The 14,496-nt window shown below is 37.7% G+C and overlaps 1 protein-coding gene across 4 annotated transcripts in view; it reads left to right on the plus strand.

The window, feature by feature from the left end:
- Positions 1-2,245: 2,245 nt before the first annotated feature.
- Positions 2,246-14,496, plus strand: part of LOC146465963 (myoferlin-like) — a 63,489-nt gene continuing 51,238 nt past the window's right edge. For 2 of the 4 annotated variants that reach the window (XM_085128334.1, XM_085128337.1), the window contains exons 1-11: positions 4,030-4,204; positions 4,336-4,391; positions 4,560-4,651; positions 8,067-8,172; positions 9,016-9,191; positions 9,698-9,761; positions 10,094-10,225; positions 10,359-10,421; positions 11,297-11,347; positions 12,747-12,777; positions 13,304-13,368. In XM_085128334.1, the coding sequence (XP_084984460.1) occupies positions 4,069-4,204; positions 4,336-4,391; positions 4,560-4,651; positions 8,067-8,172; positions 9,016-9,191; positions 9,698-9,761; positions 10,094-10,225; positions 10,359-10,421; positions 11,297-11,347; positions 12,747-12,777; positions 13,304-13,368 (972 nt within the window). In that variant the 5' untranslated portion in view covers positions 4,030-4,068. Of the gene's footprint in view, positions 2,478-3,215; positions 3,483-4,029; positions 4,205-4,335; positions 4,392-4,559; positions 4,652-8,066; positions 8,173-9,015; positions 9,192-9,697; positions 9,762-10,093; positions 10,226-10,358; positions 10,422-11,296; positions 11,348-12,746; positions 12,778-13,303; positions 13,369-14,496 lie in introns of those variants that run through there. The other 2 variants (XM_085128336.1, XM_085128335.1) reach the window with 2 other exon arrangements.

A 14,496-nucleotide genomic window follows, 5' to 3' on the forward strand; every position in this document is an offset into this window, starting at 1 on the left:
GAAGAGAGCGGAATTTATCCTGACTTGTAGGAATGCGCGAATATTAATATGTATTCAAATAAAGCAATATTCAGGTTGACAAGCTTGAATGAAAGTGAATCTTTGTCGATCCACAAAGCTTCAAGACACCAGTGCATGCAAGTCCATCGCGCTTCATGTTCCCTGACTCAGCATATCAGCAGAATACGATAAGTGGTTTTTGTTGTTTTTTTTTTTGTTTAATGTTGAGTGGGTTTCTACTAACAATGCAGACCAATAGTCTGGGTTTTAGAAAATTTGGCAAAGAGCAACCATTGCAAGTGCCGCACGGAAGAAGCAAATGACATTCTGCGTCTGAATCCATAAATGGACATCAACAAGGCTTAAAGAAGGAATCTGTTGTGGAATTACATGATTAGTGTGCCAGTAATAATAGCACGAACACGTCTTTCAGTGAAATGGCAACAACCAAAACTAAACCGAGTGGCTGTTGTTTGCTGACTCAGTTCTGACGAATCTTGTACGCAGATAGTTCACATTTCCAAACCTGCAGCCGGTGATATCGAGATTAAGGACAGTGCCTACTAACACCGAAGTATTTTTTAGGTATTTTTTTAAGTATGGTTTATGACTATGCGAGAAAAGGAGATCTTAGCAAGGGCTATGGAAATCCAAAAGAAAATTGGGGGTAACCATGCACTTTTTAGAGACAATTAAGCAACAATTATTCTAAAAAGCAGTAAAATAAATTAAATTAATTCTACATCAGGAAACAATAAAATCGACCAGGGATTTTTTTTTAAAGTTTACCAGGGCCTAGGAAAGATAAAATTTCACCAGGGAAAACAAAATAAGCTATAAGGGAGTATCACGAATTTGGTGTTATATCAAGAACTCCAAAACGTTTCTTTTTTTTTTTTTTTATCAGCAGAAGCCTAAAAGTATTGCTCAAATTTGTTGTAGATTGTCACCTCAGTGTACTAAGACTATCGATGAATGTCTCTGGCCACAGATGGACTGGTTAAGAATCGGACTGCAACTTGAGGTGTCGCATTTTCGATTCCAAAATGCACTAGAACAGATCATCAGTTGTTCCTTTCAAGAATTCAGTTGATTTCTTTCTTTTTTTTTTTTAATGTTCTAGAATGATTTTAAAACTAAGTGAACGTGTTGTCGCACCATTTTCACCACAAAAGGTCAAAATCCCCACGACACTTCTCCTTTAGCTAACCTGGGTTATTAAACGTGAGCTTTGTTTCAAGTTTAATCACTAATCAATACAGATTATTCCAAAAGATTTTTTTTTGCCTTAGTTTTGACTTAGACTTTTCTTTGCCATTAGCTTAAAATTAGCCTTTTAACTTTTTAATAGTCTTAACTTTTAATCGGGGATTAGCATTAATCGGCTTTCGAACAACCGGACAGAGAGGAGTATCACTGAAACCCGCAAAAGCGTCAAGATCTTGGTTTTCTTACCATGCCTGCTTCCGTGTAAATGGAATCATAGGAGAAGGGGTCCGCTGTGCAAGAAGACAACAAGGGATCAATTAAGGTTAGGAAAAAACCACCTTCAGATATTCAGGTTCATCTTGATAAGGAGAAGCCTCATTTGCATTTACTTTCAACACACAATTTACACATACGACTATCAAACTAGTTTCGTCGGAAGACCTCGTCAGTTGTTCGCATGTTCGACCAACTGACGAGGTCTTCCGACGAAACCATAGTTTTATAGTCGTATATGTAAATTGTGTGTTAAAAGTAAATGCTAATGAGGCTTTTCCTGATCAAGATCATGTTGAGTAAAACTTTCTTGGCTTTGATCAACAAAATTTCACAGAGAGTTCAGGTTCGGTCCTTTTTAATAAATTTCCAAAAACAATATAAAAGAAGCCACATCGCTTTTTAATTTTAAGAACCTTCTTTAACAACATTTTACTAGACAAGTCTTCATTGTTTTTTTGTGTGCGTGGTTGTATTGGTTTATCGTTTATGAGACTGACTATTCTCAAGTAGAGGAGCCAAAAAAAAAAAAAAAAAAAAAAAAGAAAAGAGAAAAGAAAGGGGGAACTGGGGAGAGGGGAGTCCCCAGTTGCCTCCTTTTCTCTCACTTTTTCTCCCTCCCCCTCCCTCCCTCCCCCTCCCCGATTACGCATGTTACGCAGACAATATCAGTACCAATCGTCACCTATCATATCGAGTTACAAACTGTCAAGGTTATTCCTCTGGGACCATTTAATGTGCAGAAATCGTTTGACCGCAACACTCCACGAATACAGATGCGGATGTTGTTTATGTTGCTCTTTCTTTCGATTATCAGCCTTCTTTGATAGTAAAGCAGGATTTTGTGGATAATTTCAAGTACTCTTTAGGTCAAAAGTGGACTAGATTAAACGATGAAATGCCTTTTCTTCGACTGCTGGAGCTGAAAGCGACTGCCCTGCCAAATGTCGAGAAGAAAGGCTCGAGTGACCCGTACGCGACAGTGGAGTTTCAAGGTACTGTTTATGTTTAATGCGTTTTAACTGAATTATAGCTTGCTAATCAGTGTTATCAGCCAAGATACTAAAAATGACTTGTGAAAAGTCAGATTAGACAACAAAACAGTCGTTTTTATCTCTTCGACCTACTCCAATCTGCTTCAGCTCGCGGAGGGAGGTACGAATCGCCGCTCCAGGAACCATGTGCATTGAAAACAGTGTGAACACGGGCTGTCTACCCAGAAGTCTAAATTAAACCAAAATTAAACTAAAATTCCATAAGAAATAACTGTGAATTTTTTGACGGAAATTTTTTTGTGAATCTGCCAAAAATAAAATAAAATGAAATGCCGCAAAATTAAAAATATCAAGACAGACGTGATCATTTTGCCGGAAAGGCGGGGCTGAAAGAAGTTTGCGTTACTAACAAATAATAATGAAAAGAGCCCAGGAAAGAATGTAGTCTATCAACAAAAACCTCTTTTCAATGTTTTTCTTTCGGTGGAGCAAGCATATTGCAACAACTCCTTTCTACATTTTTCTAATGCAGACAAAAAGAATGAAAGTGGGGCACCATGGGGGTGCTGCTTTGTAATATCAAAAGATTGTTAGCGAATTTTGATCGGGAAATTCAAAATTCCAGTCAAGGCGTCCAGAATGCGTGACACGGATTTCTGTATCAGAAAGTAACATATCATCAAGTTCCAAATTCCAGGTGGTTTATTTCCATTGAGATTGATGTGTCTCTGGAAATCATTAAACCGTGACGTGAAGCTTCGCGAGCTGAATTGAAGGATTGTTCAGGGTCGCAGGGTGTTGTTCCCAATTAGCCTTTTGGACTCTCAGCCTCCTTTGATAGTTAAGCAAGTTCTTGTGGGTATTAAAAGAAGCTTTAGCTCGAGGGTGGGCTAGGTTGAAAGCCAGCAATGTCTTCTCTTCGACTGGTGGAGATAAAAGCTACAAACTTGCCAAATGTCGAGAAAGTGGGAAAAAGTGACCCGTATGCTTCCGTGCAGTTTCAAGGTACTGTTCATCTTTGATAAGTTTTTACTGGATTAAAGAAGAGCTTGGTAATCCCCATTGTTGGAACAGTCTACTTCGAAAGATTTGGCTCAAATTGCGCGAAAATATTACTGAACACTGACCTACTCAGCTTAAGCTTAAGTCGATGTATTAATTATTACTGTATCCGTATCCATAACTTCTGTATAATTTTTCTGACGTTCATAAATCAATCTTTGTTTTGTACTTTAACTTGTTCGTGCTGGTTATCTGACGGATAAAAGGGTCATTGCAAAAAATATTTGACTGTAATGAATACTGAAATAATTTCAGTGGGCTAATTTAATAGAAGCTGATGCGACCGAGGATCGAGGAGTTTTGTACAGCCGCTCTGAAAACCTGCAAATACGCCCTCAGGCAGACAGGCAAAACAATCCTGTTGTCTTTTACAATTAGTTTATTTGCGTGTGCATTTATTTGAGAGAAAAGCCGCTCAAACAAAGAGCATCTTTTCAAATCAATAATTTATGATAAATTATGCAGCTTGTTTTTCATTGTTATCCCGTCATGCGTAAAGCACTAACCCCAGCAACATGCACGATCGCGGATGAATGAACGATCAAAAAGTCAAAATCAAACGAAAACCTACACCATGCTTCGCGTTGCTGTAAGCAGTGCTGTAAATTTACCCAATGTAGAAACGATTGGAAAAAGCGACCCTTATGTTGTGCTCAATTTCCAAGGTCTGTATTGTTGCGTTTTTGTAAGGTTTCATATTGCTTGGAGGTGGGGCGAGCGGGTCAACAATAATAACATTCAGCATGTAAAACCCAGCTTAAATATTAAGCTTGCTGTATTTTAAAAATATTTTTAGGGGCGAAGAAAAAGACAGAAGTGATAAAGGACGAGCTCAACCCAGTTTGGAATGAGGTTAGTTGTCGTTTGTAGCGCTCATGTAAAATATCATTTGAACTTTCCGCGGTTGCTCTAAACCGCTAATTACAATTTGAGGGTTTTCCTCGCGGATTAAAAATAACTGGGCGAGTCTGATCCTGGCGAATCTTAGCTTCTTAACCTTTGCTGTTTTATTTTCTTCAGAAATTTGAATGGGATTTAGGTGGTCAAGCGCTTTCTGTGGAAGAAAATCTTATCGTACATGTGAAAGATTGGGAACGAATTGGCAGAAACCGGTAGGTTCATTTTTTTTTAAAGATGTAGTATTTTATTTCTGTTTTCTTCCGCTGCTATTTTCGCGTCGCTTACTATCTTTTAGTGATATTTTTTGGTCCTTGCGGCTGACCTTAACTCTTCAATATAAGAACTCAATTTCTAATCTTTAATTTAACTTAAGCTTATTGTCGTTTAGGACGAAAACAAGTAAAGCTTTGCGGTTTTGTCTTAGCTATAGATTTAAAATAAGCTTCCTCATTTTCAAGTCAGCTGAATTAAGTTCAAGTTAACACAGCATGATTCAGAAATCTTTTAATTTTCCTTGTCGACGCCGAACGAAAAAATTAAATTCTCAGCAAGCACAGCAAATTGTCACTGACAAAAAAATTTGTATACGCTTGAGTTTTAATATTTCTTCACCTTCGAATACTGTTAATCATGTTCAAAATACAAAATTTGCATTTTGATTGCATATGTTGATGTTGCAGCGACAAGGGCTGGGTATTATTATGTGAATCTCGTTGTTTGTCTTTTTCTGCCAAACAGTCGCTAAAAAGATGATCATCGATTCGACAAGATGGTTTTTTAGAGCCGCAAGCGATATAAAGACGCGATGAAAATGTGTTTCTATAAATAAGTGATTTTTTCGCGGAAAACCCCGCGCGCGTTTAGAAGTGTTTAACAGCGAGTATCGCATGTCGCATGGAAATTATCATCACAAACTACGCTTCGGCTTTTTTTTTTTGGCTATTTAATAAATTCAGTATTTCGCCAATGAGATTTGCTAAGTTTACAATTCCCTGCTGTTCGCTCAGCCTTTTATATTTTCGATCCAGCGACGTAAACATCACACTTTTTTTCCTGTGTAAACTCTGACTCGTTATTTGCAAATGTGGCATTTAAATCGAATAAATTATGAGTTGCTTATTGGTGAAATACGTTAAAATTGAAGCTAAAACTACTTTTTACGGGTCCGATAAATATTCAACAACTGGTTAGTTTTTAGTGACAGCAACAATGAAGCTTTTCAAAGTATTTTTTGTGATTTTATTGTTGACTTAATCATTGCCGTGAAAGCCTTTCAATTTCATCTCCAAGGCGATCCGCTCTCATTTCGTGACGTCCCTCAATACTGGTGTAATTGCTTTATACGTTTCCTTTTCTCTCTTTAATTGTCACAGTGGTGTATTTCATTTTGCAGCAGTTGGGAGAGATACCGTAGTACTGATACAGAATTTTTAATGTAAAATTGGAGGTTTTTTCAGAAGCTTTCATGACCAAACGCCTCCGTGTGCAAATATTATCCTGTTCCCGTATAAACACGTTTTAAATTTATTTTCATGCATAGTTCACAAACCTTAAAATTAGAAATAAAATAAGTTCTGCTTAAAACTTACATGACTGACACTTCTTCAATTGCCTTAATTACAAAAAAAAGGAAAAAAAACTGAAATATTTATTATTACAAGAGAGAAAATTAAAAAATTATAATTTGCATTGAAAGTGACAAAGTAATGAATAATATTAATATTTTGTTTCAATCAAGTGCAATATAAAGCAGGTGCCACAGTAATGATTTTTATCAAAATAACTCTCAACATTTTTACGTCATTGGCTAATCCAACAGGGTGCTATTTTGTAGTAACAAAATTACATATTAATATTTCATTTCACCAGAGCTGCTTTCATATATTTTGCCAGGACGCAGAATGTTGTTTGTTAAATCGGGAACATCTTTAGATTGATGATCGTAAAATCGGGGTTCCACTGTACTGACCTGCATCTAATTTCTCCTCACAATATAACTGCTTGATCAAACATTTAGATCATGGGAATAAAGCAAATGATCAACAAAGATAACATTTCTTGATGTCTAAACAAATTCTTCCAACAAGCTAAGTACCATGAGACTTCTTTTGAAGCAATTGCAGCTATCTTCCAATATCTTCAAACTCTGTCAACCATCTTGAACATACGCTGTCACCAATGAGCTTCTCACAGCAATCTGCTCTTTATCTTTGCTCTCACATAGTAGTAGTGCTTTCCGTAATCAACCTAATAATAAATATATTTTTTTGTTTTATTAATTCTTCAGCTTGCACAATTTTTTGAGTAAGGTCTGTGTAAGTAACACGTGTTGTTATCTGCATTTCGTCTTCTTCCCTTGTGTACCATATCTTGTGTTCTTTTTTCTTTTTATTCATGTAATTTGTTGTAAATACTATTAGTGTCAACATTGTAAGTATAGTATTGTAAGCATAATCAGCTTCTAGTACAATAGTTAATGTCAGCTCTGTAAGTAGTTATTTCAAAGTAGTATCTAGTATTGTAATTTTATTCTGTGTTCAGGGCCCAGTTGTTCAAGGCCCGATTAAGATTATAATCCTGGATTAACGAGAATTTTGATTCGAGTTTAACTACTAAACAATAGAGATTTTTTTAGAAAGATTTTTATCCCTCAGTTTTGACTTTTCTTTAGTATTAGCTTAAAATTAGATCTTAAAAACATTTTTAACGGGTGAGCTGAAAACCTCGGTTAACTTTTAATCGTGGATTAGCGTTAATCGGCTTTCGAACAACCGGGCCCTGTAAGGCAATAAAATTATTAAAAAAAAAAATAAAAATAAAAAATATTAAAAATAAAAACTTAAAATAGTACCATAAGATATATATGGAGAAACAGTAACGAGAATATGTATGTTGATATTGGGAGTTAAGGGATTAAGATACTAATACTATATAGAGTACACTACAGTTGCCCCCACCCCCCACCCCCACCCCCCGCCCGTCCACCCCATCCCAATCTCACCTTTAGGTTTAAAGGGTCCAAAGTATCATGCAAATGTGATGTCATTTCAAAACCCAAAAATGTTTGTCTGTCAACAGAAACAAAGAAATAATTGTCAAGTCTGTTATTAAGTATCACCCCAGTGCAATAGAATATTTAACAATTATTGTTGATTAGTGTCTCTGGCCAGAGACACAGTAGGCCAGTATGGATTGAAACTTGAGAAGTGTTAGGCTAATGTTTTTCAAGTTCTGGCATTTTTGTTTCCAAAATGCGCTAGAACAGATCACAAGTTGTTCCTTTCAAGAATTGAGTTGATTTCTTTCCTCCTGTCATTCTAGGCAGCTGATTGAAGGTCTTATTTCATCATTTTTAACAAAAGATACCAAAAACCCCTGAAAGTTCCCCTTTAATAATGAATGTTGCTGCTACGACTGTGATGTTTGGAACTAATTTGTATTATCTTAATGCAAGCAACTTAGAAATCAATTGTTTTGGGCTTTGTTTTAGTTCATTGCACTCTCTTCAGCTACTTCTAGATCCTAGCTGTCTTAATGCCTTGATGTGGTAGAGTAGATGTTTTTTTGATTTGATTGATCTACACGAAACTGTCTTCTTATAATAACTTTTGTTTTTATGTCTGTAAGGCTCCTTGGCACAGCCACCGTCCCCCTGAAGGACCTCGTGAAGGACAGCAGCCACACCATGCAGGCTGACGTCAACCTTTTGGATGGCAACAACAGGATGACCCAGGTGAGTGGATACAATGTTACATAACTTACCATGCAACTGTTCTCTCTGATTTGCAACCATATTTTGTAACATTGTTGTGTGCCACAAATATGCTTAGCTGTGTGGTCCATTCACTTAGAATTTAATTCATTTGAAGGGATTCCCACAAAAGGGGCATATATTTTGGTGGTCGATATAAACACACACAGCTGTAAGTTCTTCCTTACTCAACAACATTTTAATGGCACATCGTTTCTTGTAAGTACAACTCTCCCTCAGAATGATACAGCATATGCACGCATGGTTACAATTAACATACCCTCTCTAGGTAGGTAGCACATATAACTCACGCAATCACATGAGTTCAGTCCACCACAATATCACCTTTGCTGCAAAATCTCCTTTAATTTTCTCGGTATCTTGCTAATTCTTTACTGCAATTTTTATTGCTGGATTTTCGAGAAAAATCATGGGGCCAAAAAATCAAGTTGTTGCAAAAAAAAAAAAAAAAAAAAAAAAAAACCAAAAAACAATAAAAACAACAACAACTAGCTAGAGAAATCACAGAACAACATTTTTCATGTCAATTAAAACAAGTCCATTTGTAAAGAGTTAATGAGATCCTGCAAAAAAAAAAAAAATTCACCAAAAAAGCGATACACATAAGCCCCTTTTGAAGGAATCCCTTCATTTGTTTTCTTTTAATCCAACCAAGGGCACTTGACACCATTTCAAACAACGTTGTAAAGTCACTTAATATGTATAATGTAACAGCCTAATATTTCCCTGTTTTATAATTCTAAGCTGTCACAGTGTATAAAGTATTGTACCTGATTTTCATGAATTATTAAATTTATTACACAGGCCAAGCTATCACTTCGCTTGGAGTATGTTCCTCCCAAGCCAGCCAAGGGTGTAGAGGGTGAAATAACGGCAATGGATGAAACAGATCTTGGTGCTGAGCTAGGAGATGAAGGCTTTGAAGACGAGTTAGGCAATGAGGAAGGAGGAGGTGCTGAGGGTGTTAGTGATGCTGTCAGGTAAGCTCATATTCCATCCCTTGTGCTGGCTACCTGCTATTCAACTGGTTAAGTTTCCACCTATTTGACTCAGTCCCTACTGCAGCCTAGTCCTGTTATAGCTGTCTTCTGTTCCAAAACATTTTAAGAGTCCTGGTTATTTGTCTGATTGAGTTTAGAGAATAATTATATATAATAGGGAGCTTAAGCAATAATGACAGCAACATTAATGTCAAAGAAGCAATAGGTTTAATATCCAAAACAACAACTCTCCATGTGCACTGTACACAATTTTGGTACATTTCTTTGCCATCACTTCATGACAAGGACTTGACTACACGACTACACGACTACTATAGTTTAAGAACTTGGAACCACTTGTGCGATACAAAGAGAAAATTTCAAATCTCTGAAAGACTTGAACTTGTACACTGATAATAATAATTATCAATGTGCATGTAGTTTTTGTCAGTCATATTAATATTATTTTAATCATGTGCATTAATGGAATTCTCCTTACTTCGCAGAAAAAGACGGAGAAGAAGAAGGACAGCAAGGCACAAGTTATCAAATAAACCTCAAGATTTTCAGGTATACGAGAATTTAAATATAATTACTAATAACAATTGCTTAAGAAGTAGTAATATTAAGTTTACTTCCTTCTAGCACGTACTAATTCTCTCAACCTTATAATAGTTACGGTAACCCTAGCTTAAAACCTTGTAATAGTAGGGGTGCGCAGAATGAGGCCCTAATTAAGTGACTTTAGATGTAAGGTCAAACTCTCCTTTTGTTTCACAAGCGAATACAACAGAAGGAGAATCTAGCAGTTTATTAGAAGTCACTTAGGGCTTTTTTCCAGGCATCCCTTCAATTATGTTTTTGCAGCACTTGTGCATACTGTGTGTTTTGAACTGTTTCAGGTTCGTGTACGAATCATTGAAGGCAGACAGCTCTCTGGTTCCAACATCAGTCCAGTTGTCAGAGTTACTGTGGCCAACCACACGCGGCAGACCAAAGTGAAGCACTCAACAAACAAGCCCTTCTTTGATGAGGTGAACTGCCTTGTATATATTAGTGGTGTTCTGTTTGCAATGTTCTCACAACAGGATATATTTCCATTCTTGGGAAATGTTTACTGAAGATATTATTATATTAATGATTTTTTCAATGTCCTTTATCCTTTAGACTTTCTTCTTTAACTTTCAAATGTCACCACTGGAGCTGTTTGACGAAATTATCAGCTTTGAGGTAAGTTAACGCCTATGTCGCAAATGGAGGTTGGGTGCCCAGGTGCTAGGGGGCTGGTACCGCCAACCCAAACCCAGGCAGGTAGAACACCCCATAAGCCCGCCCTACCCACAACCCAGCCACGAGCCCCACCCGCAGCCCCAGCCCCAGCCCTAGCACCTGTCGCACTGAGACTAGAAGCTCAGTGGAAAAATAATAACTAAATAAGACATAGAACTAACCCTAACCCTTACCCAACCCCCAAACCTGACGCCAGTCCCAAACAATACCAAACTTACACTACCGAGGGGGAAGGGAGGGAAAGAAAAGCCCTACAAAATGCGGTAAACCAACCACACCACAAAAAACGCTGAGTAGAGTAACATTCCGAGCACGTGGAAAGGAGCACGCCTAAACTGCAAGAAAATACCGCTAGCCATGCAACTGCCCAGAGACCTGAACCAGGCTCAAACAGTAATGCAACAACAAATGCCCAAATGCTAATGTGCCACCAGTACCCAAAACTATACGCCAATAAACGTTAACACCACGCTACGCCATGTCACCAGGGAGCAAACTTGCTCCAAGTCGTTAACTAAGTTAAATTACATTTAACCCTATTAAATAACAAATGTAACAATTGAACTAACTTATATGGAACTAGCAGAATGAGTCTCCTGACCAATTTAAAAAAAAAAAAAAAAACTTTTTCTGAAATGATGGCATCATAATTCACCTGAGTGGGTCTTCCGAATACATGTTACTATTGTTGATGTATGTTACTTAATTATATTTTTGTGGTGGGAACTATAGGTTATAATTATAGTACACTATACAAATGTTAATATTGTCAGTAAATTTTCTTTATTGATAATTTTGTATTTTTACCAAAACAGGTGTTTAATTCAAGGAAGCTGAGAGCAAATGCCATGATTGGCTATTTCAAGGTAAATTTTGTGGATTTCATGTCTTAAAATTATACACTTCTTTATTGTAGATCAACATTTTCTAAATATTTTTAAAACTTTCCAATTCTCCTGCTTCCATTCCTTTTTGTTCCTTCCATACCACACCAGTCAGAATTTTCATCCTATTTAGCAGATTTGCTATTTTTCATCCTGCTTTTTGGCAAAGTACTTTGTTACAATAACATGTGTGCTTACTCACCTCCTTCCTTAGTACTTCATCCAGTGTCCCATCCACAAATAATACTCAATTTAACTCCTTTTTTCACCCTCTGTGTATGTACATCAGCCTCGCATCCTGTCTTAGGCAGAAGCTGAAGAGTGGCTGTTTTGCATGCATTTTGTGCCTTTTTATTACGTGGGTGGGTTAGGAAAGAAATTGGTTGGGGGGGGGGTAGTGGTGGTGGCAAGAACAAGGGGAGAACGAGAAGAGGGAAGTGGAAGCAGGAGAGATGGGGTTAGGAAGCAGGAGAGAAAAGGGTGAGAAGCAGGAGGGAAAGAGTGGGTCGCAGGAGAGGAGAGGGTGGAGACCTGAGGAGATAAGGGGATGGGAACCAACGGGATGGGGACAGAAACCAGGAGAATAAGGGTGAAAAGTGGGAGAGGCAAGGGTGGGAATCATGGGAGGAAGGGGCAGGTCAAGGATAAAACGAGGTGGGAAGCAGGACAGAAGGGGTTGGAAGGAGGAGGGAAGGGGGTAGAAACCAGGGGATAAGGGGGTGGGACTTACCACAGGGCAAGTGGGCAGGAACCAGGAGAGAAGGTGGTTGGAAGCAGGAAGGTATGGGTGAGAACCAAGAGCAAAGGTGTAGGAACTATGCGTTAGTTGGCAGGAGACAAAAGGGAAGGGGGCAGGAACCAGAAGAGAAGGGAATGGGATCCAGGAGAAAAAGGGGTTGTTGAAAGCAGGAGAGACGGAGTGGGAACCTGTGGGAGTGAATGGACAGGAATCAAAAGAGAAGAGGGTAGGAGCCAGGAGAATAGAGGTGGGAACCAGGGGAGAAGGGACATGGGACCCAGGATAAAAGGGGTGGAAAGTAGGAGAGGAGAGGCGGGAACCAGTAAAGAGGCTTGAAAAGCTATGATAAGCTTATGATAGACAAATGTTCTTGCTGGGCTGAAAGAATGTAGACTTACAAAAATGTTTCCTAATTTGCTTTGATTAGCATGTGGAAGGATTTACAGACATTTGCATACATGTGCATGTACACTCTTCTGACATGTTTGAATACATTTACATATATTTTACATTTTCTTAAAATGGAAATGTCCTCTGACAACAGACAACACTTTCATCAAAGGGCAATAGAGACCTGTTAATAGCAAGATTCCGTGTTTATTATGCTTTAATTTCCTCATCATGCTCTGATTTCCTTTGCAGAGTGATATTGGCTTTTTCTATGATGAACCATGTAAGTTCAGCAGAAAGTGTGTTTATGTAGCTAAAAATATTAGTTTCATGAACTAGAAGTCCTTATAATTGTCAAAAGTATTAATGTATACTATGAAACAGTTAATCATCCACTGAGTGGGTGACACTTGTGGCCTGAATGTGACTTTTATTAGCTTAATAATTGCTTTTATTAGTTGCTATACCTATAGAACATTTCCAGATTTAACCATGATTATCTTCGACTAAGTGTTTCTCAATGATACCCTATTCTAGACCAGAGCTCATTGATTTCTATACCCTATCCCAGACTAAACTGCTTGAAAAACATATCCTTGACAGTGGCACATCCCTATGTAACATAAATATGGGAGTATCCCCCCTCCCTGAACATGAAATGGAACATTTGACATATAAAGCTGGACATGCTGTGCAAACATCTGTAGAGCACTTATTTACCAAAGATTCAGTATTTTTGGAATTGAGTGCCTGATAAGGCCACATTGTGTTTGTGGACATTACTGAGGAAAACTGTCATTTTATCATAGCTCATGCTGTTTTGAGGAAATGGGTTTTGCTCACTGATCCTGATGACAAGATGGCTGGAGTTAAGGTATGCAAACCTTTAACAGGACCCATACCCGGCTGGTGACATTGAGCTGTCAATTGATCTGGCCATGGTGGTGGTATGGCAGTCAACAGTCACGTGGGCCATAAACTCTTACATTTGACTCTGTTGCCGGCAAGATAATTTGATGTTCCTACCCTGCTTCTCTTTGACCATATTTAAGTCAGTTACAGGTCCAAGCAGACAGTTTTTTGTGTGATTTAAGATGAGTCCTGTATGACTAACTAATCAGATTGCTAATTTACTTTGTTCTAATTAAGTTTAAGTGGCCCATTGGTTTTACTGATCAGTACTACTGTCCTTGTATGATAAATAGAGATGGGGAAAATTATTTAATTCAGTTGTCTGCACATTTTGTGAAGTAGTTTTAGACCTTAATTACAGTAAAACTTACAAATAATATATTGACACAGGGTTGTCATTAGCCATGGACAACTGGCCACTTAATGTCTGGCACCTACAGCCATTACATGACTTTATACTTGGAATTTGAAAGTAACTAAACTATACCAATCATGAGAAATTTTCTTATACTTAACTGGCTGTTTTCCTACTGGGCTAGCTACATCAAAGCTTAATGATAGTCCTGTGCAGTGAAAGAAATTTTGTTTTTTAATTAGTAATAATTGTTAAATTTAGGATATAGAAGCTGTTGTATTTTGAGGTTTTTTTTTTAATACTGATGTGTGGTTCCAGAAAATATCTGTGCCCACCCCAAGAAGGGTCAATGGAAATTCTGAGGGGGAGGGGGTGGAGGTTTCAAAAGCCAAACCCTTTAAAGAAAAGTATCAAGCTAGACTGAAATTTCCAGGGGGTAGGGAGCTCGAGGGCTCAAATAAAAATACCCTCCATGGGGGTTGGGGGGCAGTATGGGTATTTTCTGTAACAACACAATCTCATCTTTTTTAAGCTGTCTATCTCCAATTTTTCATACTATGGTTGATAATATTAATACTAATTGATAATAGATCTAATAATTATTGTAACACTAATCATAAGAACTGAGATGTTTCATGATAGATTGAATTGTACCTTTATAGCGTGAAGTTATTATCATTCGCTTGTGTGACTGATTTTTGTGAACCTGGTCAAACAATGTCCAGTGGTCATTTC

The sequence above is a fragment of the Pavona decussata genome, unplaced genomic scaffold (genome assembly GCF_977016875.1).
Source record: "Pavona decussata unplaced genomic scaffold, jaPavDecu1.1 SCAFFOLD_155, whole genome shotgun sequence".
Classification (NCBI taxonomy): domain Eukaryota; kingdom Metazoa; phylum Cnidaria; class Anthozoa; order Scleractinia; family Agariciidae; genus Pavona; species Pavona decussata.